Genomic DNA, 27953 nt, shown 5'->3' with positions numbered 1-27953 from the left:
TATATATATAGATATATATATAAAACGTTGCACTAATAATTATATATACCTTTTATTTTTCCAATTTTACTTTTTCAACTACTACTTTTACAATTTAAATAATTTATAAATATTGAGAAAATGATAAGAACCTAAAAAAACAAAGTATTAGAATTGGTAGATATTTTTAAGTAATATGATCGATTATTTTAATTCATCTTATTTTCGCTTGTGATTGTGTTTTTTTTAGTTTATTTTAGATTAATTTTTTTAGATAGTTTTATTTAGTTCTCTTTTATATATAAATTTTAAAATTTATAGTTATTTTAGATTACTATGAATCATGCTTTATAACTATTCTCTAGTTGATATTTTATATTAAACTTGTGATAACTATTGTATAATTGAGATGTTACAATATAAATATATATATATATATATATATATATATATGTGTGTGTGTTTACTCTAATTAATCATAAAATAAATTTTAAATATAATTGTTTTAAAAATTATATATCGATAGTGTAATGTATATTAATTAAAATAGTATTTCATTTCTATTTTTAGTTTGTCTAATATTTGAAACGTATATGGCTTTAACTCCCAATAACTTTCCACTCAACTTGGGTATTCTTATTTTTGTAATTGAACAAATGTAAATTTTCTATTAATCAAATTAAGCATTTACCAAGTTGACATAAAAAAACAAAATATTCGTCAAAATATTAAATAATCGTTGTGTGTTGTTAAAATGTATGAGTTGGAGCTATGTTTTCTAATGAAAATCTATTATCATTCACAGTATGTTAAGTTAAGAAGAAAAAATAAACAGAAAAATATAATACATTTATTTGACAATATATATTTAAATAAGGATAATGATATTTAGACAACATTTTTTTTACAACATTTAAACATTGATTATGTGTTTATTTGTGATTGGTCAATAATTACTCTACAATAGTATTTATGATTATTATTATTGATTGTAGAGTAATTTTTGACCAATCATAGATTGATACGTAATCAATATTCAAATGTTGTAAAAAAAATGTTAAATATCATTATCCTTTAAATAAGTGGTGGTGTCATTTAAAGGACATAATCACATTAAATATCTAATCACTAATTTATGAATATGTCCATCATGTACATATAAAAGGTGCATTAACAAAAAATTGTGAACATTTATATAACAGGGTTGTAGCTACTTCTATATAAGTATGAGATGCATTGCATTGCATGAGTGTTAAGTGTGAATATGTAAACATTATTTTGAAAAAACGCTTTTCTAAAAAAGTTAGTTAGATACTTTTTAGTGGAATCTCTCTTTTTAATTATATTTTTCATATAAAAAAATATCAAATTTCGTACCAGGAGATCAAGTTGGATACCTACTTTAAAATTATTTAGGTTTTTTAATTATGAGTTGAGATTAAGATATTAAAAGATAATTTAAAATTTTGACCACGAAAAAACAAAGTAAAGGGTAAATGAGTGTGCATTTTCTTAAAAGTCCCTTTAACTAACCCACTTATTACACACTGCAAATCCATGACTTCTTAGGGCGGTCGGGTCGTTGGATCTTTGTCGGAAAAATAAACAATTTCACCCATCTGTTCTTCCTCAAATTTCAGTCTGTTATTTATTTTTAGAAAATGCTTGACCATTAGTGTCCACTACTTATTTTATTTTATTTATTTATTTAATTTAGTGATTGTAGCCATGGCTAAGTTTCTTTCTACTTTCCAGGGAATTTTGTCTCGCCGCCAGCTACCAACCAATGCCAATGTTGGGCTAAATTCAGGATTCAATGAAACTAAATCTAAATCTTCATCAAAAGTAAACCCAAGGTCTTCTACTGTACTATGTATATTGTTAATGTTGGGTGTAACTGCATCATTAACTAGGCTTAGACGTATTTGTTCTTAGTTCTTTCCTTTATCTTCAGCTCTCTTGTTCAATGTCTTCTCTTGCTTTGTTTTTTCTTGTCCTTAATTTGGTTCTTCAAGTTTTGATTTCTGTGTCCGCAAATGAATTTGTCTACAATAGGAACTTCAATTCCTCTAACGTGAAACTCTATGGGAATGCCACCATACAGAACTCAATTCTCACTCTCACAAACAAAACTTTCTTCTCCATAGGACGTGCCTTTTACCCTCAGAAAATTAAAACCAAGCCATCCAACTCTTCCACTGTTCTTCCCTTTGCAACTTCCTTCATCTTCTCTGTTTCCCCTTGTGAGAACTTCCCTATTGCTCATGGTTTTGCTTTTCTTTTCGCTCCGGTGATGGCCGTAAATGGAGCTCTCTCGGGGAACTACTTGGGCTTGTTTAACCGCTCTACTTCAGGTAACTCCTCCAACCATGTTTTTGCGGTTGAGTTTGATGATTTTAGGAACGAGGAGTTCAATGAGGAGAATGATAATCATGTGGGCGTGGACTTGAATTCGATTATTTCGGAGTATTCTGAGCCTGCTGGGTTCTGGGGTGGGAGAGAGGGCGAGGAATGGGAGGATTTGAAACTGGCTGATGGTAGAAATTATCAGGTTTGGATTGAGTTTGAGGATTCGGTGATTAATGTTACTATGGCACCGGCAGGGAAAAAGAAGCCTCTCAGGCCTTTGATTAGTAAACCGATTAACCTTTCTTGGGTCTTGTTGGATGAAATGTATATGGGGTTTTCTGGAGCAACAGGGAGAATGGTGGACTATTGTAGAATCTTGGCTTGGAGTTTTAGCAATTCCAACTTTTCAATTGGTGATGCTTTGAACACCAAGCATTTACCCGTGTATGTGCATCCAAAAACGTCGCTGTTCAGATCAAATGGTTTCATTATAGGTGTAACTTTCGGGGCATTTTTTATGGGGGGTTTCTGTGCTTTGGTGTTTTATTATAGTTTGTTCAAAACCAGAAGGGAAGAGAAACAGGAAAGTTTTGAAGACTGGGAATTGGAGTATTGGCCACACAGGATTAGCTATCAGGAGATCTGTGATGCAACAAGTGGATTCTCTGAAGAGAAAGTGATTGGGATTGGAACAAGTGGGAAAGTATACAAGGGAGTTTTGAAGGGAGTAGTAGTTGCAGTGAAGAGCATCAATCACGAGACACAGCATGGAATGAGAGAGTTTCTGGCAGAGATTTCAAGTCTTGGCAGAATGAAGCACAGGAATTTAGTGGGTTTCAGAGGTTGGAGCAAAAGAAAAGGAGGAAAACTTATACTGGTTTATGATTACATGGAGAATGAGAGCTTGGACAAAAGGATCTTTGAGTGTGAAGAGGAAATGCTGCTGAGCTGGGAAGAAAGAATTAGAGTTTTGCAAAATGTAGCTGATGGGATTTTATACCTACATGAGGGTTGGGAAGTTGAGGTCTTGCATAGGGACATCAAAGCTTGTAATGTACTACTTGACAAGGACATGAATGCTAGATTGGGGGATTTTGGGCTTGCAAGGCTGCATCGCCAGGAACATGTGGCTGACACAACAAGAGTAATAGGGACTCTGGGGTACATGGCACCGGAACTAGTTCGAATTGGGCGACCCACAGCTGCGTGTGATGTGTTTAGCTTTGGAGTATTGATTCTAGAAGTGGTGTGCGGGAGAAGACCCGTCATAGCAGATCAGCCACCATTGGTTGATTGGGTAGTTTCCCTTATGGAGAAAGGGGAGTTGAGTTGTGCTATTGATGAGCGTCTGAAGGGTCAAATTGGTTATAATTCTGAAGAAGCTGAGAGGATGCTTCATTTGGGTTTGTTATGTGTAGGTACTGACCCTGTTACTAGGCCAACAATGAGACAAGTGGTGAAAACATTGGAGGGAATAAAATGCACTGTGTGCAATAAAGAGTGCATCCATTTGGGTCTGCTTGGAAAAATAAACTCAGCAGCATCATGGTCTAAAAGTTCTACAAGTTCTTCCTATGTAAACTATCCTACCTTTGATGAGATTTTACAGACCAAGTTTTATTCTACTGCATCTTTAAGCGTCTCTTATCCCAGCCCACAGCCACAGTCAGAGTTTGTCTCAGAAGGAAGGTGAGAGCTGCAATTGATTCAATCACTATGTTAATATTGAAATGGCATAGAGCTAATGCAGCTGTGATCAAGTGACAAACATTTGTAAAGTTTGAGCACTTGTTGCTCCAAAAGTCGAGTTATGCTAAAATAGTGATCTCAAGTCTCAACGACTGATGTTGCTAAGATTTGCATAAAGTTGGGGTGTTTTTTCTCCCTCTGCTATGCCATAATTTTATTTTATTTTTCAAATTTCTTTCTTTGGTGTTCTAGTTCTTTGAATAGTACTCATGTTCAACGTTCTTTCTTTGACAAATCTTGAATGAAACAAAAAATTTAATCTATACGTGGTGTCTTCATTTTCTGTATTTATTACATCTGAAACAGTGTTCCTTGCAAATATTAGTTATTTCATTTCATTCCAACACATTTCTACATGATTACAGCATACGATGACTTTTGGGAACTTTTATGTCAGACAGTTCTTACTGTTTTATTTTTCAACGACAGAAACACATGACTTGCAAAATTTTGAAGATACTCGTGTGTAGCAAATAATTATGATCGATTTCCCAAGAAATGATAAATGAAAAGAGAAGAAAGAAAATTGGTGTTGGAAAATGACAATGATATTGCCACTATTAACTCTACCTCGTAATATTGTCACTATTAACTCTGTTTTTTCTTTTCTTCTCTTCTTTGTTCTAAGTCTTACAAAGCACACCCAAATATACCATGTAGGACCAAGCACATCCAAGTATCCCATATATGCAGGACAAGTATTTAAGACCAGGCACACCCAAGTATCTCGTGTATGCAGGACAAATATCCAAGACCAAGCACACCGACTTATCTCATGCGTGTAAGACAAATATCAAGACTAAGACTGGTTTGGGATTGGTGATTATTGACTGTATTGCTGAGATGATGATGGTATCAATCTAACACCAATTTAATATAAATTAGTTGAAAATAACTTATAAAATATTGTAACAATACTTCAACAAATATTCACTTTCTTATAAATACTTGTAAGATATTTTTCAACCATACACGTCTGGATCACCTTAGTGGTCCGTCTCCTAAGAAATAAATGCAAATTTCCATGACACGTTGAATTGACGATAAATAACAATAACCTGCGTGGGCCGTAACCAAGCTAGCTTTCCTCTTGCTTTTGAAGGGTTAAGCAGAGCCGAAGACTCACATATATATGTAGCAGCCAAGTTCAATTGGGCAAAGTTTTCCTTCTATTTTCAGTCCCTTGCCAATGTCTCCATTGAAGCTCCTTGTTATTCTTCTTCACACTGCAACCACTTTGTGTTCAGTTTCCACTACCGAATTTGTCTATAACACAAACTTCAACTCCACAAACATCATTCTATATGGAAATGCTTCTGTACAAACATCCATTCTCACTCTCACAAATTCGAGTTTCTTTTCCATAGGCCGTGCTTTTTACCCTCACAAAATACCTACCAAAAAAGCCAACTCCCCCACTTTACTCCCCTTTGCAACCTCCTTCATTTTCTCAATTGCTCCCATCAAAAACTTTATCACTGGCCATGGCTTTGTCTTCCTATTCACACCATCAAGAGGTGTAAATGGTACCACTGCAGCAGAGTATATCGGTCTTTTCAATCTTACCAACGAAGGCAATCCTCAGAACCATGTTTTTGGAGTTGAGTTTGATATAGTACAAAATGTAGAGGAATTCAATGATATTAGTGATAATCATGTCGGTGTTAACATAAACTCGCTTCGCTCTTTGACTTCGCATGAAGCTGGTTATTGGGGAGGAAAAGGTGACAAAAAGTTTAAGGTGTTGGAGCTAAAAAATGGAGAGAACTATCAGGTATGGATTGAATTTATGCACTCTCAACTTAACGTTACTATAACTCGGGCAGGAAGAAAGAAGCCCAGAGTGCCTCTTATCAGTAGTAATGTAAGCCTTTCAGGGGTTCTAATGGATGAAACATATGTTGGATTCACTGCATCAACAGGGAAGATAGTAGACAGTACTAGGATTCTTGCTTGGAGTTTTAGTAATTCAAATTTTTCAATAGGTGATGCTTTGGTGACAGAAAATCTGCCTTCATTTGTACATCATAAAAGGTGGTTTTCTGAAGGGCGAGTTTTGGCTGCAGGTGTGAGCATTATTTTGTGTGTGTTAATCATTGGCTCTGGTTTTGTAGTTTTTTTCATTCTGCGCAGCCGAAAGACACTAGAAGAAGTTGAGGACTGGGAACTGGAGTATTGGCCTCATAGGATTGGTTTCCATGATATTTATGCAGCAACAAGAGGGTTTTCTGAAGAGAATGTGGTTGCTGTTGGAGGAAACGGGAAGGTGTATAAAGGGGTTTTGCATGGAGCAGAAGTTGCAGTGAAGAGAATCCCTCAAGAAAGGGAAGAAGGGATGAGAGAGTTTTTGGCTGAGGTTTCAATTCTAGGCAGAATGAAGCACAAAAATTTAGTAGGATTGAGAGGTTGGTGCAAAAAAGAAAGGGGAAATTTGATTCTAGTTTATGACTTCATGAGCATGGGAAGTTTAGACAAAAGGATATTTGAGTGTGAAGAGAGAATGGTGATGGCATGGGAAGAGAGGATTCAAGTTTTGAAAAATGTAGCCACAGGGATTCTGTACCTGCATGAAGGTTGGGAAGTTAAGGTCTTGCATGGGGACATCAAAGCGTGCAATGTTCTTCTTGACAAGGAAATGAATGCAAGGCTGGGAGATTTTGGATTGGCTCGTATGCATGATCATCATGGACAAATTGCCAGCACAACAAGAGTAATTGGGACAATAGGATACATTGCTCCTGAAGTGATTCGAACAGGAGCAGTGTCAACTATGTCTGATGTGTTTGGTTTTGGAATATTGGTAATGGAAGTAATTTGCGGGAGAAGATCAATTGAAGAACATAAAGCAGGTCTTATTGATTGGTTGATGTCTCTAATGGTGGAAGGCCAATTGCAAAGTGCTGTTGATGAAAGGTTGAAGGGTAAATGGGGATACAGCACAGAGGAAGCTGAAAGATTGCTTCATTTGGGTTTGTTGTGTTCAAATTCAGACCCTGGCATTCGACCAACGATGAGGCAGGTTGTGAAAATGTTGGACGGGGAAATGGACAACACTGAGGAAGAAAACATGGAGATGAGTTTGCTTGGAAAAGTAAAATCAGCTGCAATGTGGTCTAAATGTGCTTTTCCATGCAGTGGTTACCCAACATTTGATGAAATTAAGATGTTCAGTTTCAATTCTAAGACCTCTGGAAGTGGCTCAACCACTTTTCCAGGATCAGAATCAGAAATCATCATAGTAAACAGATAATGTTTTACCTACTTCAGGGTGTGATTTCTTTGTTTTCATGAGATTTTGTCATATGAAACTCTGCTAATAATGGTATTTGCCTATGATATTATGATTATTATGAAAAGTTCTTATTACTTTTTACCATCTTTTAGTCATCGATTAAATAACAAAGTTTTTCTCTCATACTTGGTTTATTGGAGTATTTTCTAAGAATTGAAGTCAAACTGGATAAATAATTGTACTCCTTATACATATAAGAATTATTCAAAGTAAAATGACCAAAATTAATCTTATTTCTTCTCCTACGAAGTGTAATTTTTCTGAAAGAGAGATAAAATCATGAAACCTTTATATAAATTTGTTATTTAAACACTCCACAAAATGTCACCATTAAAGGTAGTCAAAATAATTGTATTGACCTATATAAACTATGAAAAATTTGAACAAATGAAAAAAAAAATGCTTATTTCAAATTAAATGTAACTACAAAATAATTTCAGTAAACTATGCTATACTATTATTTAGTTTTTTTTAATATGTTTTAAACATTTCAAACTGGAACATACTTTAAACTAATTTTATTATTTATTTTTTAAATAAAAATAGATTATTTTTTTTACATTTTTTTCCATACACTAATTAAATAACTCTAGTAACAAATACTAAACGAGTTTGTTTATATACGGATGAGACAAGTCTGACAATATACATTATACAAGTTTGTTTCTCTATACATAAATTATATAAGTCTTTGTCCATTCCCTAGTTAAACAAGTCTAGCAATACAATTAAATGAGTATGCAAATGCATAGATTGTACAACTATGTCCATATATTAATTAAACGGTTCTAACAAGAAACACTTGACAAGTATGTTTGTACTCTGATTGAACAAGTCTAACAGTATACATTACACAAGTTTGTTTATATACAAATTAGACGAGTTTCTTAATACACATTAGATGACTTTGTCCACTCATTAATTATATGAGTCTCGCAATACACATTACGTGAGTTTGAAATACACATTATGTGAGTTCGTATACTGATTAAACAAGTCTAACAATACATATTATATGAGCTTATCGATGTATTGATTAGACAAGTCTAGCAATACACATCAGACGAGTCTTTCCATATATTGATTAGAATAATATAGAAAAAAAATTACACAAGATTGTCCATACAATAATTAGATAAGTATAACAAAAAATATTAGACAAATCATTTCATATGTTGATTAGACGAGTATAACAAATTTTCAGAAAAGTATGAGAATACAATGATTAGATGAGCAAAGCAAAAAACACTAGAGGAGATTGTCGATGTATTGATTAAACAAGTCTAGCAATACACATCAGACGAGTCTTTCCATATATTGATTAGAATAATATAGAAAAAAATTACACAAGATTGTCCATACAATAATTAGATAAGTATAACAAAAATTATTAGACAAATCATCTCATATGTTGATTAGACGAGTATAACAAATTTTCAGAAAAGTATGAGAGTACACTTATTAGATGAGCAAAGCAAAAAACACTAAAGGAGATTGTCGATGTATTGATTAAATAAGTCTAGCAATATACATTAGATGAGCTATTCTTATTTTTATTACACGACTCTAGAATCTACATTAGACAAGTATTTCAACACATAAATTAGACGAGTTTATTAATAAATATTAGACAAGTATGTTCATTTACTACTTATATGAATCTTGCAATACAAATTAAACAAGTTTATTCATACATTGATTAGATGAGTATGGTAAAAAACATTACACCGGTCTAGCAATACACATAAGTTTGTTTATGTATTGATTAAATAAGTATAACAAAAAATATTAAATGAGTTATTTCATACATTGATTAGATGAGTCTAAGAATACACATTAAACATATATGTTCATACATTGATCATATGAGTTTTGTAACACACATTCGACAAGTTTATCCATACATTGATTACACCAGTCTAACAATATAAGTTAGATGAGTCTATTCATACACATACTAAATGAATCTTTTAATACACATTAGATTATTCTATCCATTCTATGGTTAGGCGAATCTTACAATATACATTACACAAGTTTTTTCATATACTAATTAGACGAGCTTCACAATGCACATAAGACAAATGTATTCATATACTGATTAAAATAGTCTAACAATATATATTGAATGAGTTTGTCAATACATTAATTAAACAAATCTAACGGTTTACATTACATCAAGTTATTCATACACTAATTTATAATTTTAACAAGTCAACTTTACATATTTTTGTTTTATACTTTTAAAGAGTCTATTTTAATTTTATACATATGTTTCATTCTTTATACTTTTACAAAGTCTATTATTTATATTTTTATAAACATATTAACTTTTTAAACCTATACATTATTTTTAAGATTGATTATATTTAAAAATTAATTATAAACTTTAAAATATTTATTATTTTTTTCTCAATTTCTAATTTTTTTTAATGAAACATAAACCAACATTAACTCACATATTTAAAACTGAACCAACTCATTTGTTTTCTTATTTTTTTTAAGTTGGTAACCTTGACCTGAAAACACTTTTAATGTACCCTAGATAACTTTATGCAATAGAAAAATGAAACAGATTTGTGTATTTTCTTTAATATACTAAGTGTGTTTAAATATACCTTAAGTGCATACTAGTGTCAAGTTTGCGTTAGAGAAAATTCAAACAACTAATAAATTTGTGTATTTTCTTTAACTTATTAGGTATGCTTAATATAATAAAACACATTTTATTGTTATTTAATCTTAGCTGAATTTGCAATTCTCATTTAAATTTTAATTTAGAGTTAAATATGTTTTTAGTTCCTATATTTTGGGACGATTTTGGTTTTAGTCCCTCTTTCAAACTAAGGTACAATTTAGTCCTTCAATTTTAGAAAACTCTGGTTTTAGTTCTTTTTACCAATTTTTTTTTACTTTATTTGCTGTTTCAAACGCGTTTCTTGGTTAACATTGAAGCAAAAATGTGTCAAACAGTGTAAACAATCCAAATATTATAATGAAACGTGCTTGAAACAACAAATAAAATTAAAAAAATTTGGTAAAAAGGACTAAAACCAAAGTTTTCTAAAGTTGAAGGACTAAATTGTACCTTAGTTTGAAAGAGGGACTAAAACCAAAATCGTCCCAAAGTATAGGAACTAAAACCATATTTAATCCTTTAATTTATGGTAATCATTTCTTCTTCTTCTTCTTCTTTGGTCCTCAAATTTTACTACTTCAGGATGGAGATAGTTTGGAATAGAAAAAAAAAATCTACTTGACCTAAAAACATTAGATTTAAACAAATTTAACCAAACTATATTATTTAATATTTAAACAATTTAGTACTTTTAAAAATCATATATGTAATTAATAAAATAATACAATAAATTATATAATAGTTATGTTATCATAATTTTATAACTAACCGAATTAAATTAAACATAACAATTTGTCAACTAAATCAAGTTTGATGTAATAAACACCTTAAAAAAATTATCAAATTTTGTATCACGACCAATTTTTTTCCAATTTTAACTCTTATGTGTTTCGTTTTTTTTTATCTTTTCTTTTATTTTATCAATTACCTTACTCATTATACTCATTTAAATAAAAATTACACATTTATAGAGAAGAATAAAATTGCAAAAACTGGATCTAGAATTGAAGAGTTCAAAGTTACAATTTAACCTGAAATCTTTTAAGATGTTTTTTAAAAGTCCCACCTCAAACTAAATAGTTTGTTAATATATTTTTCTTAAACAAGAATAATAGTTCTTTTTTTCCAATATCAAATAATTGTTAAAATTAAAAGATATCAATATTAATAGTTTTTGTAAGTGATCTTGATTAATTGATATTATTTTTTTATTAAAGTTTTTTCCATTTTAAATTTATAATTTTTTTTCAATTTACATTAAAAAAGATTGTTTAAGTTATGAAATGTTAGATCAGATAAATTCTACTAAAATAATATTGGGTTGATCTCATCCAAAATTGTGTCAAGTCTTGTTGAGTCAGAGTCGAGTCAAGCTGACTCTAGTTTAAATCAAGTCAAATCAGTCTGAACATAGCTTGAGTGAAATAGGCCTAGGTTCTAGTCGAGTCAAGTTGATCATACTTAAATTGAGTAAAGTTGGGTCTAACCTAGGTCGGGCATATTTAGGTCAGACCCAAGTCGAGTAGAATTGGCCCAACACCAGGTTAGGTTAACCAAGTTCGTTTGGCCTAAGTTGAGATAAATCAAATCAAGTTCGCATTCAGTCAAGTCGAGTCATGTCCATGTTCATTCGAGTATGGACAACCCATCTTTAGTCAAGTTGGACTAGACCCACGTGTGTCATAGTCTGACCAAGACCAAGTTCCACCTAGCTTGATTAAGACTATGTTAATTTGTGTCTGACTTAGTCTACCAAGCTTAGGTCGAATCGGTTTGGTCAAGTCTGATCAAGTTGAATTGATTCGAACAAGGCCTAAGTCGAGTTTCATAAAGCAAGCCCACATTCAGTCGAGTTAGGACAAGTTCAGGTTCATATAAGTCGAGATTGATCCATATTCAACAAAGTTAGACTAAGCCCAAATTAACCCCAAATCAATCAATACCATATCAGTCCTAAAATGATTAAGATTGGGTCAACATAAGTTTACCTAAACCTAGGTTGAATTGATTTAGGCTAGGTTTGATCAAATCGAGTTTGCTTAAGCAAGCAAAGATAACTTGGACCCAAGTTAGACTAAGTTAGCCTAAATCTTAGTGAGCCAAGTTGAGACAAGTTAACATTTACTCGAGTTAGGGGCCAACCTATGTTCAGTTAAGTTGGACTAGGCTAAGGTCAATCCTAATCCAATCAAGACTAGGTTGAACTTAGCTTAATCAAGACCAAGTCAAGCCTAACTCGATTAAGACCAGGTCAAGTCGAGCTTAAACCAAGTTGAGTCAATCTTAACCATGTTAAGTTGGGTCTATCCCCATCCAAGTCAACCTATGTCTAAATCAAGTCAATTTAACCCCAACTCAATCGAACTGAATTACTAAAGTTAGTAAATCAAGTCAATTTGATCACAACTCAATCGAACTGAATTGCTAATGTCAGTCGAGCTGAGTTGCCAATGTTGATCAAATCAAGTCTACACGTGTCCAAGTGAAACAATTCACCAAGTCCAAGTCAAGCCAAATACACATACACTTATGTTTAGTTTAATTGTGCTAGGCCCATGTCAAGTCTAACTTGGACTAAGTCCAAGTCAAGTTTGGCTTCAATAAGAGATGAGTTTAACATAAGAGAGACCACAAAAAGTTAAGTCAAGTCTACTTCTATTGAGATCAACCAAATTGATCCAAACTATGAAGATCTAAATATAAATCTAAGAAAAATTTTAATTTTTTAGTAGAATTTGAAATTCTTTAATTTTTGTAATGAAATTCTAAAATTTCAATTTCTTTCAAAATGTCTTTACCTAAATAACATATTTTGTCATAAAACATTTCAAATTCTTCAAAAATAATAATTACCCTTTATCTAAACACAATATGAAGGATAATTGTTGATAAAAATTTTAAAATCATCAAAGAACCACCAAAGATGTCTTTATTGTTAGCTTTCTCAACAAAAAACTTCAACTCTCATATGGGAATGCCACAATTCACCGATTCATTTTAACTATAGATATATACGATTTTCTTCACTGCAATTAAACCTTGAATTCAGTGTTCCTACATTCACACACCCAACTTCTCTCCCATCACGCTTTCAATATATTCTTTTTCTTATCACATTATTTCACCATCGTCCTATTTTTCTCTATATATATTTTTCCTCCTTCCACTTTTGGATGAAATCATGTTGGAGATTTAGTAATAAAACTTTGAAAAATTGGATTGCATATACAAGAACGTGAATGAAAAGAACATCAAACTCTTATTATAAAAGCCTCAATTTACACTATATCTGTAATTTACAAGGGAAGAACAATGAACAGTTAAACACACTCCTTCCCTTCTCTTTCTATAATTTTGATATAAATTTTGTTGTCATTTAAAGTATATCTAGCTGTGTAACTAGAAAAAAAATGTATATGTAATTGCCTAAGAATCATCCTAATTTTGGTTTGCACGAGCTATCTCACCTGACTTGTTCATTCGTGCTCGTCTCGAATATTCTTGGATCTTTCGATCACGCTCTTTGAGCATCTGATCCACATTGTTTGATGAAACCAGTAATGGACCAGAGAGGTGGCAGATATTGTTTCCCATCGGTCCATGGCCCTCCTGAAATAGGGACCATCATCAAGAACCAGCAAAAACCCAAGATAAATGACAGATGCATACAAATTACAAAAATGTGGAATACTGGGGACACAAAACGCAAGGTTTTTTCATGGTCTATTGCTAGCTAGAAAAAGCCATTACAGACAAGTCCTACATGTGGACTCAATTACAACCAAAGTTAACAACTTTAACATTGATTAAGAATGATAGTTAAGTTCATTAAATAGTCTTGCTTTCAGATGATTAAAAGGTTTTTTTTTTCCTTTATTCACAATGATGGTTAGGTCTAAAGATGAAAGCTTTTTTTTGAAACAGAAGCATTAAAAAGGATTTATAAAATTGAAATTTGTTTATATTTAAGTCCACTATGACCATTGGAAGGTAACAACAGTTAAAAACTAACCTGAATTAATGTTTGAGTCGAGACTCTCGGGTTTTCGATTTGCCTGTGATCAATTCTCTGAGAATGGCGTTTCTTATCATGCCTTCTTCTTGACTCTGATCCAGCATTAGTTGACTCCAAAGATCTTTGAGCTTGAATTGATTCTCGGGGCCTTGAAGAAACAGGGTTTTCCTTTTTATCTCCGGACAATGAAGTCCTAGATGCCACTCCAGATAGTTTTGGTAGGGTGGCTTTGTTTGAAACATGAGGCTGCTCACCAGCTTCCTTTCCAGCCATTACCCAGCCATTGCCTGGAACCAATGGACCTGAATGCATAGGCCTCTGATAAAGAGGCCCGGAGAAATAATTTACTGTTGATTTATGATCCTCTGACACTTTCTGTGGAAAAACCAAATGTCCAGAAACCGGTTCTCTGTGAGGGTTGAAGAATTCGTTCCGGCTCCTTGAGTTAGGAAGGCGTTGCCCTTGCTGCATCAAATAAAATTATGATTTACTGAGATGAAAAAGAGACAGATTGCAGAGCACTAGACAAGGCAAAAGAGAAAAAAGTAGAAACGTTTTTGCTATTAGCCCGTTAAATTGCCCAAATATAAAAGGAATCACGCTTATGGTAAGAAAAAAAGCAGTTAAACTACTGAAACTAGAGCGGTATTTAGGCATTGAGAGGAGCAGACACTCGAAATTCTGCCAGTTATGGACTTTCGGTGAATGATAGAGGGATCTGGAACAGTGTAGTGCTTTCTGGAGGAATTTCCCTATGTTCAGTCGATGAAATTCAATCTTTCTTTACTGATTTTTATGCCAGTTTTAACAAAATTCTAATACACAATTTCTTTTTTGTATTCTCCTATGAGCCTAATTTTCGAATAGGAAGATGAATAAGGAGAAATTGTGCCTAATCTTTCTTGCTTCCATTACCTGCATTGAAATGTGACAGTCCTCATTGTCTTTGGATAAAATAAATGTCTGAGGTTCTTTTTCTTGCCGAACTCTTGGTCCATTTTTCTTCTCCTTTCTCCCATCAGCTCCTTGCCTAAGATGATAAAGAAAAATTTATACTTGTTTACAATAGTCTCAGGTAACAAGGTTCCTATCTACTATAAATGGATGAATCCAATGGAGCAGAAAGAAAATTCAAAATTAATCATGAAAAATATATTTGCAGTTACATGACTGTAAAGCTTTAGAAATCAAATGCATGCCCTATTTCAAAGATTTCAACAGTCAAATTCAACTATTTATACAAAATCAATTTCACTACCTGGGAGAAATTAAAATCACGTCAGAAAATATTAGTACGGAAAACAAATCAAATTGTCTTTGCCTCAACATCTTTTACATACAAAAAACATATCATACAGCAGGTACCTTGTTGCTTCTTCCCAAAATTTAGTGTCCATCTCTTTGCAGGGAGGATATTTTGGTAAACTTGATGGATCGCAGGGAAGAGGTTCCGTTGAAAAGAACTGTCAAAGAAGGGGTGAAATGTCAAAATGGAGAATCAAGGAACTCATAGAAGTTTATACAGAAAACGAGTTCCTTCAATATATTGAATAACAATATTGCATAAGAAATTCGATTATTTTTCCACTCAATAAGGTAACAAAGGCAGGAATCAGCAAGCAGGCTTCATCATCACAAGCACAGACATGAAGCTCAGAAATTGGTACTCAAAACTCACACGAGTATATAACAACATTGCATGAGTACTTCACTTACTGTGAACAGAAACGACTAACCTCACTCTTTAGGGCTGTAGCCGCTGTTCCTCGAAGTGTGGGATCTAAAGCAAGTAGGGATTCGATGAGCTTTGTGGCAGCAGATGGATATTCTTTAAATGTTTCAGCAACACAACGTCTATAATGGTGGGGAGGCCTGAATACTGTTGAATGTGGTGACCGCAGCTTACGCCAATAGTCCTCAGATGGTGAGCCACAAAGTTTAAAAATCCTATGCAATTGCTCAACCTACAATGAACAGAAATTAAACTTCAGGCACCTAGCTCTGTTACTCTAATAATATCAATTTGAGAATTCACTATATTGCTTTAGAAATTGAAACTGTTCACATCAGTGAAGAGACCACTTGAAAGTAAACAGTGAACGTATTTATGATGAAGACTAGATTCTTAATACCTCTGTTTTTCCAGGCAAAATAGGCCTGCCACAATATAATTCCCCCAGTATGCAACCAGTGCTCCACAAATCTACTGCAACTCCGTAATTAGATGCTCCGAGTAAGAGTTCTGGTGGTCTATACCACAGAGTTACTACACGGCTGGTCAATGGAACCTTGTGATGGGGGTCAATAAAATTTGCCAGACCAAAATCTGCAATCTTTAAGGTGCCATTGTTGTCAATGAGAAGATTTGAGCCCTTTATGTCACGGTGGAGGACACCTCGACTGTGACAATGATTCAATCCACTAAGAAGCTGCTGCATATAGCATTTAACCTGAGAGAAAGATCACTTAGAAATCAAATAACTCATAAGAATAAGTGCTTCCCACTATTAAATCTGACATCAGTATACAGAAGTGTTAATGACCAATTATCCCAAAATCTTAAGCTGTTAGGCAAAGGCTCATTAATGGTTTTATTACATCTCTAACATGTTTGAATTACGGACAATGCACAGGCACAATTCTTCCATGTGCCCGAAATTAAACTTTTCATTTTGGAAGAATCTGGGAAGCAAAGATCAAATTCCTAGCAACTTTGTTCATAAAGCTTTGATACCATGTCAATGACCAAATATCCCAGAAGCTCAAGTTGTTAAGTGAAGGCCATGAATGGTTTTATTATGTCTTAACTAGAGGAATCTTGACTCCATATGAAACAGAAGACTGCAAGAATATAAGATATATCATCACTACCTGTGGTTCGGAAAACTTAATGGTAGGACTTGATGCAAGTCCTGTAAGATCATGTTCCATGTATTCAAAAACAAGGTACAAGCTGCGAGATGTCTGCGACGTTATCAATCCTTCCAACTTTATTATATTTGGATGGTCAAGCCTACGCAGAACAAGGATTTCCCTTGCCATAAACTTGACACTCTCAGCATCGAAATTATCAAAGCGCACCCTCTTCAATGCAACGATCTTTTGGTGAGTCAAATCACGTGCCTTATACACAGAACTATAGGTTCCTTGGCCAATCTGCATGGTCGAAAGCCATCCCACGAGTCGTTTAATAAGTGAGAACAAAAAACAACTTTAACCATTTAGAATAGAAAAGAATACTATTTCATTTTCCCTCAAAAATAAGTTTAATCACCCTAACTCACATTTTTCATTCTCTACTTTTGACAAAATCTTTAATAATGAAAAATAATCCTGAACTCATACCCATTACACAAAGCACTGCAAAATAAAATGTACAGAGTCCACTGTACGAAAGACTTAGTTTTTGTTAAAAAAAAGTTAAAATGAAAACTATCCAGTCACTTGTTGAGATGAGCTCTTTCCTTTTGCTGTTAGAAAAATATACAAAAAAGGTAGATACAAGCTGCATCTAAGCTTCATACACCAACAAGAGCACAGGTTTCTGAAACAGTTGTTAACAAAAAATATCATATTCTGAAATTTAAAAATTAGTGAACAATTTTTCATGTTTCCCTCGCATCCACGAAGCACTGGTCATCAGCCAAAGGATTAATTTCATAAGCATACAATGTTTTGAAACTATTAACAAGTGCATTCACATAAAGGTAACAGAAATTGGTGAACTACACGACAGTTGAATAACAATGCAATCACAGAGTATGCAGCCAAGGTGAAAACTTACTTTACCAAACCTCTCAAAAGTATCTGCCCTCCGTGGTATCCACCCTTGGATAGCTTCACCAGCAACAGAAGAAAGCCAAGTTGGCCAACCTGCTGCAACTTGCTCTCCTTCTAAACCCTTCGGAAGCCTTCCAACACCAGGATGATCAAGAACAGCCGATTCAGGTTTCTCCTTTTTCTTCTTCCCATTCTGATAATCAAACAAGCGCATCGAACCATCAGATTCCTTGCCAATTAGTGAAACTTTCATATCAGCACCATCTAAAACCTTATCTTTCCCCCAAACTCCATCGACCCTTTTCTTGGAACCCAATGCAGAAACCTTCATCTCAGATGTCCTTCTGCTAGATGAAGTCAATTCCCTCGCCACACCCTCCCTGCTGTCATCAACAGCTGCACTCTTGGAAGCTATGCACCCCATGTTGCACCAAGAAGCTATTATTCAACTATACAATAATATTATTATCCCTGAATCAAGAACCACGATCGCAATCTTCCACCTACAACTCCATCATGCAAGTCACCAACTAATGCTCATGCATCAATTTGTCGTCGTCCTTCAAAAAAAAAGCTGGGAATTTCCCCTCCTTGAACCCTTAAAAATAAAAAATGGAAAAAAACCACGCTTTCTCTGCCCTCTTTTGAAAGTTTCAAACTGACCCAATTGCAGAGTCAGATATTCCAATCAAAGACGCAATTAAGAACCCTCCAGTAACACTGTGCCAACAATTGTCAACATTCAAAAAAAGAGGGTGGTGATGATCCTAACACTGGTAGACAAGGAATGATAAAAATGATTAATAAAGAAAATAGTGGGAACGAGAAAAATGAAAACTTGAGTGGATCTTTAAAATGGGGTTAAGGGTAAGAATGGAATGGTTGGTGAAAAGCTTAATATGAAAGAAAGTGTTGGATTTTGGTAAAAGTTCAACGCGTATTCATAATTTCATAAATTAGAGAAATGAAATATAAATATCTCCCTAACACGACGGCTTTTGCCGACTAAACTCAGTCAACAGACCCTTCTCTTTTCTCTCAGGGGCTCAGTCTGCCATTGACGTTCTGTAAGGAACAAATTTCCCCCTTTGACGGATTAATTTTATTTTTAAAACTAAATTAAATATTTTATTTGTAAATCTCATATAACTGACTTTTTTTATTAATTTATTTATTCAATATTTTCATTAATTAAAAATACTACAAGAAAAATATATTTATATTCAAATAATTCTCTTTAAATATATATAAATTTATTCATGCCCTATTCATGAGAAAATAAATTCATGACTTTGTTCGTACTTTTTAAAAGCTAAATTAGAATGCATCATGTAATAAGTAATATTTTAGTGTAATCGCTCGACTTATTTAGCCTGAAAATACTTTACACATAACTTTAGATATGTAATTAATTAATATTTTAGATATTTAAAAAAAATGTTTATGTAATTTTCAAATCCGTGAAATGGTTTGAAGAATTATTTTGCTAGTCTCATGGGATCATTCATGAATTATTTAGTACAATTTTTTTTTTCTTCCTGAATTTTGTATTCTTAATTTATAAGAGTGATCCACTTTTACTTTGTATTCTTAAAATAAATTTAATTTTATTTGCAGGACACGTTTCTATAACCAACATTATATTAATATGAGTGAAATGAGGTCTAGTTTCTCTAAGTAAGTATTGAATTTGAAGTTTATGAATGTAAAAAATATTAAATTATTAATTAATTAGGTCCTCTGACTGTAATTAATTATCAACAAATTAATTAATGTGTTGTATTCTTTTTCTTTTTTACAGAATTAATATGTTATACTATAGCACTATGAAACAAATATTTAATGAATAACTTAATTAAACATTTATTTAATATCTTTTATATCACAAATCATTCTTATGCCTAAGTTTAATTTACATGTATAGTTAAAAATTAAATATACATAAATCTGACATAAACTTACCGTATTAGCATTTATTAAAGAAGAGTAACGTAATAAAATGCTCAGATTATATTAAATGTTTGTGGGAAAAATATTGTGTACCTGCCAATGAAAGGACATAATTTAAATTGGTTATACGTTTTGATAGTTTTGCATTAATATTAATTTTAAAGGGTTATCTCATCTCATAATCAATGAAAAGGGATAAAAGACCAAAACAAAAAATCCACTTAAAGGGATACATTTTAAATTTTCTGTTTTTTCTTATTTAGTTTCAATTTAAACTTAATTTTTTATTGCAAATTAAAAATTATATTCAGGTATTACACGTACAAATGAACCTTTTTTATCTTTATCATTATAAAATTATCAAAAATAGAATAACTTTAAAAAAAATGTAAACAAATTATGTCAAATTGTTACAATTTTACACAAGAAATCATGTTATGTTAAGATGATTTTATTCTAATTAAAATAAAATCATGTTAAGTAAAAATGACTTATAAAAAGTTGAAATTGTCTTAATAAAACACAAAAATCGTTTCAAACCGTCACAATTTTAATTTTTTTTTTATAAAAATTGTCTTAATTTAATATAATTTGATTTTAATTAAAATAAAATCGTGCACAAACTTCTTTTTTAAGGAAGTTGTTAAGTTAGCAAGACTTTTTCAAATTCGAATCTAAAAAAAATTAACTCATTTTGATAATTTCATAATAAAATTCAAAACAATTAAAGTACAGAGTTGTGGCAATCATGGTGTGAGATAATACTTCTTTTACATTTTGCTCTTTATATTTATTTACATCCGGTTTGAATTTACATAAATAAATAAAAATTCTTTTAATAACATATTTTTAACATTTTTTTTTTGAGAATTTATATGTGACCGTTTATGATTAATTAATTTCAAATGTATTTTTAAATATAAATTCAAATAAATCAATAAAATAATTATATATATATATATATATATATATATATATATATATATATATAAATAAGTTGTTAAAAATATGAAGATGCTTTAGCAAAATAGATACGAAAAGAATAAAGATATTTTGACACACATTTTTGAAAAAACATTTATTTGACATGGTGGGTTTCACTTCTTTTTAACATTTATTGAAGATAAAAAAGTAGTTTTGGAAGAAAAAGATAAAAAGTAGTGTGTCATTTGAATGTTTTTGTCACGTAGGCGTGTCATTGTACCATTTCCCATAAGAAAATTAAAAGACAGATGTTTATATGAAAATGAAAGACTGAAGTAGGCGAATGAAGAAAGCATGTTATTATTTTCCTCCTAAAAAGAAGGAAGAAAACAAAAAGAATGAAAGAATAGGGAAAAAGTGGAAGATGATGATATATTAATGGAGGATTTGATCACCATGGTAATATGGTTTTCTTGTGCCTGTAGTGTGGGGGCACGGTAGGAAAGCAAGGAACCCCAATAGCCCGAACCCAATCAAGTCCATGAAAGAACTTGGAAGGTGCGAACAAACGTGCAGCTTTGGAGTTGAGGTTCACAACCCCATTCCAATTGACACGCTTGGATTTGTCTGAACCAGGGCCAGTGTTGTGATACTCTGCATAAAAGCAAGTATCCATACCAGTGGGTCCTTCTAATGCTTGCCATGCCAAATACCCTTCACCTTGAATCAAGTCATCGATGTACGTATCCATGAAAATGGTCCTAGAGTATGTCTTCCATGGACGAGCTAGGTAAGCTTTGTTAACAAATCTTACTGGGTAAAACTCTGGGTCAGCCACAATGGAACCTCCTTGGATCACTATTGCAGATGGTTGTTCTTTCTCTTTTCTACCTTGTGCAGTCACAATGCATTGTTGATTTTCCATTGGCTTTCGGACCACGAAAGTGCAATTCTGGAAAACAACAAGTGCATTTCCGAACACAAAGTCGATGGTACCAGAAATGGTGCAATCCCTATAATACTGACGCAGGGTGTGTACGTAAAGTGTGTCTTGATACCCATCCATTGAACAGTTGAAGAACACAGACTTGTCTGCTTGAACTCTTAATGCCACTGCCTGATGCTTCTCAGCTCCAGCAGAGTTCTCAAATCCCATGTTCATGCCCACGAAGTTATCTCCTTGAATAGCTGCAATAATATACAAGGTAATTAATAATCATGATAAGTTATAAAATTTACTTCTGAGATAAGGTTTTATTATATATATTATAAAATGGTTTTATTTTTAATTAATATAGAATTTTTAAACAAAGATATTTGAAAGAAACATGAAAGAAGACATACCAACTGTAGCAGTTTTATAAGTCGTGATTCCATCAATGTAGTTTTTATTGCCTGTTATTCTTGTCTTTTTTCCACCATCACCAATGAAAACCACATGAGTCATATTCTTTTTCACTTCAACATACTCTTGATAGATGCCCTCCTTGATGTAGATCACAAATGGTGTTTTATTTTTCTCAGGCACTTTGTTCAGTGCTTCATTGATGGTTTTGAAATCTCCACTGCCATCTTTGGCTACCGTCACATTAGGCTTGCGATTTAATAACAAAGTTTCATTTAGTCCTCCATTATGAACCAGTGACTCAGAATCTTGAAGGAGGCGACGTCCCAGTAATTTTGTGGCATTGAAATTTGTGAAAGTATCAGACAATGCTGTTATGATGGAAAGACCATTGCTAGTCATATGCATGCCTGTCGTTAATAAATCCTGCATCTTTTTACCAGCATCGCTGGTGGTGTTCTCAAATTGATCCAAGCAAGTGTCTTGGTATGTAAGTGCGCCACTTAGCCAAACTTTTAAGTTCATGAGGATTTTATCAACATTCATCAGGCTAAACTCGTTCATTCCAATAAATGACCTTTGTAACTCTGAAACCGAAAGATCCATGAGTTGTTTGCATGTTTCTAGTGCCATCTTGGCTCTAGGGTCCTTCTCAATGTCATGCAAGATATCCATTTCTTTGAACTTATCAGTAATTTTTTCTATGGTGATATTGAAAGCAAGTTTGATAAGTTCATATGGATCTGTTGTTGTGCTGTCTCCGACACCTGCCATGAGATTTTCCTCACATTCTTCCTTGTAATTCGTAGGATTACAAAGGGTTTGAACGGCTTTTACAGAGGCAGTAACATGTTCCTTTTTGTTATTAACATTCTCTTTATCACCATTTCCATTTGAACCACTCTCGGCGAGGTTGATACCAAATACAATAGCTCCAACTACAGCCACCAAGAACAAGGTTGAAACACCAATGATGATCCTTTTTCCCTTATCTACATTTCTCTCCGACATTTCAACTATGTATAGCTCCTATATCATACATGGATTTAGGTTAAAGTTAGTGATGTGACAAAATAAAAATAAACGTGGTATTTCATAAACATGTTTTTGAATTCTGAACATGGTCTTGTTTTATTTTGACCCTCGTCTTTTACCGCTAGCACAATCGACATGCATGCAACTAACGTTAACAATTAACAACAATGTTCTTTACTTTTTTTTCAATTTTATCAGCACAATTAAAACAATATATTATCTGTTTGCATATATAACGTCATCATCAATAAGGACAATTTCAGAAATTCTAAAGGCTCAAACAAATAAACATTTTTTTCTTCATAAAGACTCAAAATTTAATAAAGTCCCGTATGCATATTATATTGCATTGAATGAATAATAAATAATGTGTATATTTATTTACGTACTGTGTTAAACAAGAACTTTACTGATGAAAAGTGGAGAGAAATGAGATCCTGCTTTCTTCGTATGTTGAGATGGTGAAAAGTTATTATATATCCAAAAAAACGGTACTTAACTCCTAATTAAGGTTAATCATTCTAATGTCATTCGTTGTTTAGTCAATATACCAAATAATTGTTTTTTCTAAAATAAGAGTAACGGATATAAATAACGTATATACTTGTCTTTTCTAAAATAAAAGGGGATAGAAAAATACATACTAAGTTGAGTATATATAATTGGTATTAGTGTTTAGTTCTAATGCTAAATAATTGGAAAAACAAGTGTATTTAGATGTTTTGTTGTACACAATTTTTTACAAGTTAAAACATGTCTCACATCTTTAATGTCAAACTAGTTTAGTTATTAACTTATGTTGGTAAGGAACTTTCAAGATTTTTTATTGAATATAACTTATATTTCAGGTAGTATATATATTAGATAAAAAAAAAGGTAAATACTATATTTAATTAATTATTTTTAAGTTTTTATTTTAAATATTTTCTTACAAGAATTTAATCCGTTTTTTCAACTAACTAACTTTTTGTTTGTACACTTAAAGTTGTTAATAGAATGGAAAAACTTAATATAAGATAAATAAACTAGATTAATTTAGAATTAATTAACTTTGAGTTTATAATAGTTAACAATGTCGAGTTTGATAAGTTTAACGTGGTTTTCATGTTTTATATTATATTATTTTATTTTTTAATAAAAGTTCATATATGATAATACATTGATGGATAGAATATCACTAATGTTAAGCTTCGTATAATGTATAAAATAACAACAAAATAGTTTTGGATTCGAGTTGAGAAAGTCTTGTATATAATTTTTCTGAATTAACCCCTTTTATTTTTCTTTAATTTTAAATAAAATTTATGAAATACTAAATATATGAGACGAAGACATCTTAATTAAATTGGCTTTTATTATAAAACGTTTTAAAACAAATTGTTGGTTATCTTTATAATATATTTTATAATTTTTATACAATTTTAGATGATTTCTTTGTTTAATCTTATTGAATATTATGAGTCAATCTTATATTAAATATATTTGTCATAATTTAGAAAAAAAAATACTTAAAAATCCGTTGACGTAACCAATATTATAGTAGTGAAAACATAATTATTCTATTATACTCTAATTGATTATTTGGTGCGTCTACATAATGTGATATTCTATTACTTCAGTGTAGAAAAGAGATCTAAATTAGAAAATAATATAATAAGATAACTAACCTTCCTCATAAAAGAAATATGTGGTTTACTAAAAACATTTGCATAGTGTGTAAAAAAAACAAAAATCATTTCCAAAATAGCAATATTAATTAACAATAACTTGATAAAAAAATCCACTTTCAATTAAAAAAAATACATTGGAATTCCTGTAATTTCACCTATTTTACTAATAAAAAAGTAAAAGACAAACCATTATATAAAAGAACGAAATAAAAGTTTTAGAAAAAGACATAGATTTAAGTCTTATGTAAATTTTGAAATTTTAGTGTTGTTAATTCTTTTTAATATTTAATAATTAAATTTTTATATTTTTAAATAGAGTATTACAATTTATTTATTTTAATTGAAAATTAAAATTAATTCACTTTGATTCAATTTAATTCTCTAATTTTATAAATAAGTTTTAATAAAATTTTATTATGTTTAATTAAAATTTCAAAACATGGAATAAATTTAACAAATTTTAGTTAAAAATCCTAAATCTACACATTTATAAAATAAAAAAACTAAATTGAGTTAAAATTTAAAAAAAAAATTCTAATTTCAAATATTTTTTTAATATAAGATAATATTAAAGTAACAATCATTTGAGAATTTGATTTTAACTATAATTATTTTATAAAAATTATATCACTTAATTAAAAGAACTAAAATAATAAAATCTTAATTGAATAATATAAAAATTTTAAGTACTTAATAAAAATAATAACAATTAAAAATATTTAAATTTATGAAAATTTAAAAGGACTTAAAAAAAATAAAGAATGTAGAATGTTGGAACACCACACTTTTTTTTTATTTTGAATTTGTACTTGTAAGGGTATGAAATGAATAAGGTTAGTGGGCCTTATGTTAAGGTAGTTAGGCCCATAAACTAAGGGTATCTTAGCTTTAGAAAGGACTATTTAGAAATCCAAGTTCATTAGACAGTTTTCCTTTCTCTCTCTAGAAACCCTTTTTTCTTAAAAGGTTCTCTTGCCGTCTACATTTCCCATCCACTGAACCGTACAATCTTTGATTTAAAGAAGCTCAAGCGTTCACCACACCGAGGGCTTCATTTTGAGCCGAACATTTTTCCAATCTGACCGGTAAGTAGATTTTTCCCTTCTCCCATTGTTCTTGCAGCTAGGGCATACAACTTCACTGGTAGCATGTGTCTAGCAAGCGTTTCTCTTCGTATTTTTTGTCCAATCAAACTTTAAGGGTTGTGCTCTGCACCAATTTGGTGACTTATAGGTATTGTTGAACTCGACTTTGTACGGAGGTATTGTTAGACATCTTAAATTAGTTGTGCGGTTAAACTTAAGGTAAGGGGAGCTAATTATTTTGTATGAATTTATTTTATAAAAATATATGCAGGTTGAATGTTGAACTTATGTACTCTTGTGAAACTGTGTTATAACTTTTATTGTATTAGGTGTTATAATTGAAACTGTGGAACTGTGCAGGTTGTGATATGATTATTTTAATCTATTTTGAATGAGTTGATCTCTGGAAATGATGTGTGCTGAATTGTCATTTGACTGGGATGAATTGGTTGGTTGAAATTGATCTGGTTGGAGGGACTAGAATAAGGGCTCTGTGATAGCATGTATATGGGTATTAAATAGGTGTACAGATACTGTTTTACGCTACTTTGAGAGGAAGTAAAATATAAAAATTTAGCATTTGAGGTCTAGAGTACAACAAACTAGTTTGGGTAACTTAAATAAATTAATTAGAATTTGTTGAGAGTCTTTCTTTGTTGGTAGGATAGAGGATCCTTAAAAACCTGAGTTGGCACATCCCTGATCATAGAGCAACCCTGGTCTAGTCCAATCAGTTGTGACTAGTCATATGTGCTGGCGTCGAAGGTGAGTTTGATGCGTTCAGACATTTGGGTCCTCTTTGGTGACCAATATAATATAATATAAGTTAGGGAAGCATGATATATATTATATCAATATAATAGGGATATATAAGATGCAGGGAAGTACGTCTGATATAAATTGTTATCATAATATTTATATATAAAAGAAAGTATGAGATATATTATATTAAGGTATTATATATATATATATATATATATATATATATATAAAAGAGATACAAGAGAGTAGATACGATAATAAATTATATTAAAATAATATTGTTTTACAGAAAATTAGTAGTAAGATACGTATGATATTAAATTTTACCTGTGGGGATGTATTATTTTACAAGAAATTGTAGAGTTTTATAGTGTGATTGAGATAACATGACAATATTGTCTATTTGAGATGATTGGAAGTGGTTGTGGAGCATGTTCTAGTACATATGACTTGATCTTTATGACTTAAACATGTGGTTTGATTATAATTCAAAGGTGTGCGAATTGGGAAAGACTGAAACATGATTTCATGGTTGCTTATGGTAGTTTCAAATGTAGAATCTCTTGGTCAGATTCTTAGTGTTTTAGAATTAAATTAGGAGCTCAGTCTTGGGAGTCTTCCTGACGCTCCAATGGTCTTTCTTTTCACGTAGAGAGGACTGAACCATGTGGTGAGGAGTAATAGGAGGTCTTAGTCTTGGAGGCTTCCATCATGCTCTAGGGCGCGGAACATACTAACCTCGTGAGTGTGGCAGGCGGGAGAGCCCAGGGTGGGGGAGCCCAAGGTGGGTGAGCCTAAGTATCACAAGCCACCACAGGTGCATGACCCACCATAGCTCAACTATTATTCTAAAGTCCAGACGAGTCAAGTCTAGAAGATAACATGCTAGGATCTGTGTTGTATATGTTAGAAGTGGGTTTTAGGCCTAACTCAACCCCACAAAACCGGCTTGTAAGGTGAGGTCTGCACCCCACTTATATATTATAAATTGGCCTTATCTCTAGTCGATGTGGGACTTCCAACACACCCCCCTCACGCCGAGGTATATACATCTCAAGCGTGAGACTAGATATTAATGGGTGGTCCGATAACGGCCCAATAGCGGGTGGAACAATATGCCCAACAAATATCGCTAGGATAGGCTTTAACCATAGCTCTGATACCATGCTAGAAGTGGGTTTTAGGCCTAACTCAACCCCACAAAACCGGCTTGTAATAAAAGGTTTAAAGAATAATTCTGATGTATTATTTCAAAGAGTAGAGTACCATATATATACATTTAAGAATCCTATAATTCTTCATCTATTAAAGGAATGACAGGTGCACAAATCTGCACAAATTAAAATAATATCTAAATTATAACTAACACAATATTTGATT

At 32.0% G+C, this 27953-nt stretch overlaps 4 protein-coding genes across 7 annotated transcripts; 2 read left to right on the top strand and 2 right to left on the bottom strand.

Annotated features, from left to right (window-relative positions):
* Nucleotides 1-1513: 1513 nt before the first annotated feature.
* LOC106754182 (probable L-type lectin-domain containing receptor kinase VII.2) lies at nucleotides 1514-6316 on the top strand. Of its 4 annotated transcripts, none has more exons than XM_022777871.1 (3): nucleotides 1514-1618; nucleotides 1735-4017; nucleotides 4706-6152. In XM_022777871.1, exons 2-3 carry the CDS (start codon nucleotides 1946-1948, stop codon nucleotides 4860-4862), a joined length of 2229 nt encoding a protein of 742 aa, XP_022633592.1. In that variant the 5' UTR covers nucleotides 1514-1618; nucleotides 1735-1945; the 3' UTR covers nucleotides 4863-6152. The 4 variants fall into 4 exon arrangements, 3 of the variants coding, with proteins under 3 accessions (XP_022633592.1, XP_022633594.1, XP_022633593.1); XR_002666896.1 differs by having other exon boundaries at nucleotides 1531-4017; nucleotides 4706-4929; nucleotides 5180-6151; XM_022777873.1 differs by lacking the exon at nucleotides 4706-6152 and adding an exon at nucleotides 6192-6316 and having other exon boundaries at nucleotides 1531-4017.
* A 219-nt stretch (nucleotides 6317-6535) lies between these two features.
* LOC106754200 (probable L-type lectin-domain containing receptor kinase VII.2) lies at nucleotides 6536-7327 on the top strand. The gene has a single exon (XM_014636200.2). It carries the CDS (start codon nucleotides 6536-6538, stop codon nucleotides 7325-7327), a length of 792 nt encoding a protein of 263 aa, XP_014491686.2.
* A 5920-nt stretch (nucleotides 7328-13247) lies between these two features.
* On the bottom strand, nucleotides 13248-18878 carry LOC106754274 (probable serine/threonine-protein kinase At1g54610). The gene is made up of 8 exons (XM_014636294.2): nucleotides 17807-18878; nucleotides 16894-17178; nucleotides 16155-16472; nucleotides 15759-15986; nucleotides 15388-15485; nucleotides 14938-15052; nucleotides 14020-14487; nucleotides 13248-13616 (listed from the first exon to the last, which is right to left on the bottom strand). The coding sequence occupies exons 1-8, from the start codon at nucleotides 18224-18226 to the stop codon at nucleotides 13446-13448; spliced, it is 2103 nt and encodes a 700-aa protein (XP_014491780.1). The 5' UTR covers nucleotides 18227-18878; the 3' UTR covers nucleotides 13248-13445.
* A 2140-nt stretch (nucleotides 18879-21018) lies between these two features.
* On the bottom strand, nucleotides 21019-23490 carry LOC106754199 (pectinesterase-like). The gene is made up of 3 exons (XM_014636199.2): nucleotides 23446-23490; nucleotides 22021-23050; nucleotides 21019-21864 (listed from the first exon to the last, which is right to left on the bottom strand). Exons 2-3 carry the CDS (start codon nucleotides 23030-23032, stop codon nucleotides 21128-21130), a joined length of 1749 nt encoding a protein of 582 aa, XP_014491685.1. The 5' UTR covers nucleotides 23033-23050; nucleotides 23446-23490; the 3' UTR covers nucleotides 21019-21127.
* Nucleotides 23491-27953: the final 4463 nt, after the last annotated feature.

This window comes from Vigna radiata, unplaced genomic scaffold (assembly GCF_000741045.1).
Source record: "Vigna radiata var. radiata cultivar VC1973A unplaced genomic scaffold, Vradiata_ver6 scaffold_86, whole genome shotgun sequence".
NCBI classification, from domain to species: Eukaryota; Viridiplantae; Streptophyta; class Magnoliopsida; order Fabales; family Fabaceae; genus Vigna; species Vigna radiata.
This window is presented reverse-complemented; position numbering and strand designations above follow the sequence as displayed.